Here is a 6,992-nt window from a genome sequence, read left to right as displayed (position 1 = left end):
CAATTTGTAAATCAATGGATGTGTAACTGATGTGATTCTGCAATCTGTGTATGGGGTGAAGGTGGGAGTTCATAACCCACTTGAATCAAAGTGTCGAATATGATATGTCAAGAAATTTGTAATGTTTTGAACAACCCACAATAAAAAATTAAAAAAAAAAAAGAAAGGACATATACTTTTTATGTTTTTTAGGTATACATGACAGTAGACTATATGTTGACATAAATTTATTTTTATTATGTCTTATATTCCATTGTGTGTGCACACACATACACACACATCATATATTTTTTATCCATTCATCTGTTGAAGAACATTACTCTTCATTATTGGATTAAATATTAGGTCCCATCTTGTTCAAAAATGGATTTTGAGTTTTTTGTAAAATATATAATGATCAAAAAGGTAAGTTGAGAGTGTTACCACAAAAGAAACATAAAAAGTATAATAACAGGTATTAGATTATTTATCCCAGTTCGGGGTTATAGTAATACAAAAGATACATATTTTTTATATATTTATTTTATTTATATGTGGTGCTAAGGATTGAACCTATCACCTTACCCTTGCTAGGCAAACACTCTACCACTGTTCTACAGCCCCAGCCCCAAAAGACACATATTGAAAAAAGAATGTCTGAATATGCTGTTACACTGTAAGCCAATTATAGGCATACCTGACATATTTTATGAAGATAAATGATATTACTACTGAATTCATAAGTTTGTATATAAACAATGTCTTTAAAACTTATTTGACATGAAATTATCTTTTTAACTGGGGAGGCTCTATGATTGTGCAAAAAAAAAATTACCTTAAACTTGTCAATTTACCAAATCATTTCTAAATTCCTTTTCTGTGGTATCTAAAAGATTTGCTAGTAACAGAAACTTATCAAATAACGAAACAATCTTTTATTATTGAATTTCAGTTATGTATGTTTTACACAAGATTAAAGGAGAAATTTAAAATGTTAAACTAGAAAAGCTTCAGAGAACATAGAATTTTTATTAAGATACTAAATCAGCATACAAAGAGCCAGAACATAAAAAGACATTTTTGGTTTTTGGCAAAAATCAATTAAAAGGCATCCATATTAACTTCAGATATACCTTAAAAGAAGATGAGGTGAAGAGAAAAAATGATGATATGTTACATGAAAAAAATAAAAACCCATTAAAAGAAAAAGAAGCAGAATACAACAAAGAGGATCAAGTGAGAAAGCAAGCTGAAATCTCTGTTTGTACAATAGATACAGAATTGGAGACTGCAAGAAATCATTTTAATCAGGTAAATGAACATTCAGTAAAGTTTCAAATTTTTACTATATTTCATTTGAATTATTTATAAAATCCCTTTAACTTATTGTATGTGGCCATGTTTCACTTAATGATGGCAATGTGGTCTGAGGAATGTGCTGTTTGGCAATTTCACCAACATACAGTCATCATGTGTGTGTACTTCCACACACTTCAGACATCTCCCAAAGTGCCAGGAAACACAGACTTATAGGACCTCCATTTATATGCAGTCTGCTGTTTCCCAAAGCATGGGTATGTGGGGTGTGAACTATTATTTTGATTTAAAACACAATGTTCATTATTTGGCAATAAAAAAAATAAAAAAAGATCTGACAAACCAGAAAAAAAACACAATGTTATCTGACTCTAAAATGATAATATTTATGAAAAAACTAGTTACAGCAAAACTTAGCATCTGGTAGTTGTTCAGCATTTGTTTTCTGAATGAAGAAGTTTAGTTTAATCACTGACATAAATACAAATTTAGGTGTTTTATGTTAAAATACAAACTAAATAGCTATGCAACTATTTAAAACATTTTTTTAAAGTGTTTCACAATTACATTTCTGTCTGCATTTAAGAAATGTTTTCACTCACCCAAATTTATCTGTCATTTGTGCAATTGAAATGTAAGACATTTACTCATAAAGAATAAATCTACCTTTTGGAATTATTTTTTTAATCTTGAAGGTCCCACTCTTAAATTAAGCTTTTAGACTTCTGTCACCTGCTGATATACAGCCAAAACCTTGCTGAAATAAATTTGTAGATTTTAGCAGAACAAAATGAAACCTATAGACAATTTCCATGAGAACATAATGCCAGAATTTACAATATGAAATTTCAGTAACACATCTTTGCAAACAAAAAGAGATAGACATGTGCAGAAAGGAAATGTTTCCTGAATTATTTTCTTCATTTGAAAAAATGAGTGAGTGAGTGAGTGTGTGTGTGTGTGTGTGTGTGTGTAACATAGTTAAACCGTAAATCTATTAATCATGGGAAAGTATAGAGGGTTTTAAATCCATATATTTGTAACCACAATGTACATATTTTGGAGGTGAGGGGTGCAATTTTTGTCCATTGAATTAAGTAATGTTCTTAATTCAACTGTATTTCTCTGCAGCAGTCCCATGATGACTTTCAGAGTAGCCTTATAAAGAGAAAAGACTTTTTAATATTTTCCAGAGGAATAGGTGATTTTTCTATGATCACAAAACCCTTGCTTCTAATAGTAGATCTTCTAGTTTGGGGAAGTCACTTTGCTCTCTTGTTGTATTAATGTGCATTACTACTCCCACTGTTAAATAAGGAGGAAAAATGGGACCAGCAAATACTCTGGTTTTGTAAATTATTTTCTCACTTTTGAGAAGAGAAACAAACACTTTGCTTCAAGTAATCTCCTACTTCAGTACAAAACACCTTTGGAAAAAATGACGTACCATAATATGTTCTTAGAAATAAATTACTGGTAAGTATTTGTTCCTAATACATAAGATCTGTTTATTTCCTTTATTTTATATTGACTCATGTTTCAGTCTTCACTGAGATGAAACAAATGCTACTGAGTAGAAATCTCAGGATTTTCTGAGTAGAGCCTTACACATTTTGCCTTATTTGTCATTTGTATTTTGAAACACAGGCCTTCTTTGGTGTTTATCCATTCATAGGACAGAAGTAACTGGCTTTGTGGATGAGCACTAGAAGCAGAGGCAAAAGACTTGGAGAAAAATCATGCAATGTGCCTATATTTTTAGCTTTGTGCTCCTTTTCAGAATTGTGATACATTGTTCATTGATATAGATCATGTGTTTAATGCTGTTCCTACATTTATCATTTATCAATAGATGCAATTCTCATTCCCAGCTACAAAATGTTAGAAAACAGAATATGCTAGGAATATTTTTAGGAAAAGACCTTGGAGAACTTTTGTATGTCTCAGTAGATGTAGAGCTAAGGCTCTTACTGTGGTCTGGTTGAATACGTGAGGTGTCAGATTGCAAACTTATTCTTCTTAAAGTTAAATCTTCTTTTATTTGCCACTGATGCCATCCCAACAGATAGGTACATAATAAAATATTTGGAATTTTTAACTGTTTGAAGGGTAGATCATATGATCCTAAAAGTGGATCAACATGAGAAATAGTGAATCGTAATCTTTATTTATTGTTTTTAGGTATACATTACAATAGAGTTCTTTTGGTGTATTACACATACATAGCATATAACTTCTTCTATGTAGAGTTTTTCTGGTCATGTACTCATATGTGAACATAGGAATGTAATGTCAGATTCATTCTACTATATTCCCCTCCTCTCTCAGCCCTTTATTCACTTTTGTCTAACCAACAAACTTCTATTCTTTTATCCTCCACCCTTATGTGTGTTAGCAACTATATGTTAAGGAGAATATTCAGACTTTGGATTTGGAGGACTGGATTATTTCACTTGGCATGACAGTGTCGAGTTCCATTCATTTGCCAGCAAATGCCATAATTTCATTCTTCATGGCTGAATCCATTGTGTATATATGACAGATTGTCTTTATCCTTCCATGTGTTGAAAGGCACCTAGGTTGGTTCCACAGCTTAACTTTTGTGAAGAGCTGCTATAAATATTTATGTGGCTGTGTCACTCTAGTATCATTGGAGTATACACTGAGGAGCAGAATAACTGGGTCAAATGGTCGTTCCATTCCAGGTTTTGTGAGAAATCTATATACTGATTTCCTGAAAAATTGCTTGGTGCAATGTATGAGTGAATCTTTTCCCCACATTCTCACCAACATTTATTGTTACTTGCATTCTTTATATCTCAGTGTAGTTTTAGTTTTCATTTTTCTAATTGGTAAACATGTTGAACATTTTTTTCATGTACTTGTTAACTGTTTGTACATATTTTTCTTTGAAGTGCCTGCTCAGTTTTTTGTTCATTTATTGATTGGGTTATTTTTTTGTTTGTGAGTTATTTTTCGAGTTGTTTATATATTCTGGAGATTAATGATCTATCTGACATATCAGTGACAAAGACTTTCTCCCATTCTATAGGCTGTCTACTCACATTCTTGATGGTTTCCTTTGCTGTAAAGATACCACCCCATTTATTGATTCTTTATTTTACTTCTTGTGTTTTAAGTGTCTTTTTGAAGAATTCAGTTCCTACAATGACAAGATGGCGCGCTGGGCCTGTCTAGTCTTGTAATAGGTCTAGGGTCTTTTATCTATTATCTAGGTCCTTGATCCACTTTGTTTTTGAGAAATAGGGGTTAAATTTCTCCTATGACATATGGGTTTTCAGTTTTCCCAGCACAATTGGTTGAGGAACCTATCCTTTCCCCAATGCATGTTTTATAGTGTGTTTGTCTAGTATTAGATAACTATATGTGTGGGGTTTTCTCTGTCGCTTCTCTTCTGTTCTGCAAAGTTATTTTTTTTTTTACATTGGCAAACTAACTAATCACTTAATCTATTCTTTCATTCTGGTATAATGCAGATTTTTTCAATCCTTAATTTTTTTTCTTTTTTTATAACCAGGAATTGAACCAGGGTGCTCAACCACTGAGATGCATCCTCAGCCTTTTATTTATTTATTTATTTATGAATGAGTCAGGGTCTCACTGAATTGCTGAAGACTGGCTTTGAACCTGTGATCCTCCTTCCTCAGTCTCCTGAGACACTGGTATTACAAGCATGAGCCCCTGAACCTGGCAGTTCTTACATTCTTTAAGTTGTAATTTTCTTTTACTCTTATAGGTCCATCTTCTTGAATTAACTTTTGAACTCTTGGGAATTTATATTTTTATAAGCTCAGAAGTTTACATCTAATTTTTCTTCAGTGGGTATCTATTTATTGAAACCCTTTCACCATATAAATATACAGGTTTTTCTTTAATTTCAGTGAAAATTATGAAACATCATTTTATTGAGTGCTAGCTAAATGTATCCTTGGTTTTATTTAGGTTTCTCCTAGTGATGGGACAGAGAACAAGCTATTGCATAACTATCACAAGAAGAAGGATGAGGTCTCTATGAAGAGACTGGGAATGGACACAGTAAAATATCAGAACCAGGAAAAGAAGTGCTTTGAGAATACTGAAATTTTAAGAGAAAAGAATACCAGCCTTCCATGGACACAAAAATTGAATGAGGAAACACTTATGGAAATATTCCAGGACAATGAACAGTTGGGTATTTGGAAAGTTGAGAGTACATTGCAAAATTTCACACCTGAGAGTGAAAAACAAAGCACAGAAAGACCAGAAACAGATGTCAAATCTCACCCTGCCAGATCTGGTCCTGCTCCACCCCATCAAGGTGAAAGTCCAACACCAAAAAGAAATCTAGAACTTGCTTTCCAGAGAGGCAGAGATAAAGACTTTAGTTCACAGGAAAAAAAGAATATTGATGTATCTAACCTAAACATTAATAGTGAGATTCCTTCCCAACAGGTTCCAAAGTCTGAAGTAAAAACAAGTGACCTAGAAAACGAGCTGCATCAGTCAAGAGTAATGACTTTGGATACAGATCAAGTAAACAGACACCTAAAACAAAGACAGTACCAACTGAAGGAGATGGAATACAGGTATCAAAATGAACAAAGAAAAAGGAATGAACACCTCAGAAAGCAGGAAGCTTCTAAAGAGAAGGTATCTAAACTACAAAGAGAAACTACATTGCATGAAGACCAATTGCATGACTATCAGAACAAAGGTGAAAATAAAATAAATGGACTTATTATTGTCCAAACCCAATTTTATGATGTTATAAAAAAACTTCAAGCTCGGAATGACAGATGTCGTCTCATGCTGGAAAACAAATATTTGGAATTAATCAATGAAACTAATCATTTAAAAGATCAACTGGATCAATATGGAAAGGAGAAAGCAGAAGAAGTAAGTATCAAGCAAGATATCTGTATAAAGAGTCTTCAAAGGAATACTCAAAGTGATATCTGCTTATGGCTAAATGTTGATTCTTGATGAATATAAAAATGTAGATATTATGAATGTGTTTCTGTATCAACACAGAACTACAACCTGTTGTCCAGCAAAAATAACTTAAACCTCATTTGCAGTACAACCAATCTGTGTTTGAAGTGCTAAGTATTCCAATTTCCCTGCTCTGATTCTTACACACTGTGTACATATTTTTAAATAACTATAGGTACTCATATGTCAACTAAACACAAAAGACTTAGTTAAAATGGATTTTAATATTTAAAAAGGAGGAAATTTTTAAAACTTGGGCCTGACCCTTCAATTTAAGAAATTGTTTCTTATAAAGATTTAAGAGGTTGAGTTAAGATTTTTTTTGTAGGTTTATATGCTGTCATTAGTAATATGGTCTCAATAATGCTGAAACAATATCTAATTTTGGTGCTATTAATTCAACCCAAAGTTTGCACATGCTAAACACATGTTCTACCAATGAGGTACATCCCATTACTGAATAACAATTTTAATGTCTTCTTGTTGCTATACTTGAAGATCACAATGAAACAAATAATGGAAATGCTCATACCTAGTTTCAAATAAATTAGTTACTTTTACAGTTCATTCCAGATTTTCCAGTTGAACTGAAATGTAGATGCTGTATTTTGTAATAGACTTTCTTCAGTATATTTTTCTATATTTCTTTCTAGTTGGTAAATTTATTTTTAGTCATTTAAGTTTAACATAAATCTGAAAATAAC

General features: G+C 32.2%; 1 protein-coding gene across 1 annotated transcript in view; it reads left to right on the top strand.

Annotated features, from left to right (window-relative positions):
* Nucleotides 1–6,279, top strand: part of LOC107133529 (ankyrin repeat domain-containing protein 26-like) — a 141,868-nt gene extending 135,589 nt beyond the window's left edge. Inside the window, exons 12-13 of the mRNA XM_048797646.1 lie at nucleotides 1,013–1,290; nucleotides 5,260–6,279. Coding sequence (XP_048653603.1) covers nucleotides 1,013–1,290; nucleotides 5,260–6,279 — 1,298 coding nt within the window. The remainder of the gene's footprint in view (nucleotides 1–1,012; nucleotides 1,291–5,259) is intronic.
* The last annotated feature ends 713 nt before the right edge of the window (nucleotides 6,280–6,992 follow it).

The sequence above is a fragment of the Marmota marmota genome, unplaced genomic scaffold (assembly GCF_001458135.2).
Source record: "Marmota marmota marmota unplaced genomic scaffold, marMar, whole genome shotgun sequence".
Classification (NCBI taxonomy): domain Eukaryota; kingdom Metazoa; phylum Chordata; class Mammalia; order Rodentia; family Sciuridae; genus Marmota; species Marmota marmota.
Note: the sequence above shows the minus strand (reverse complement) of the source record. Positions and strands in the feature narration are given on the sequence as shown.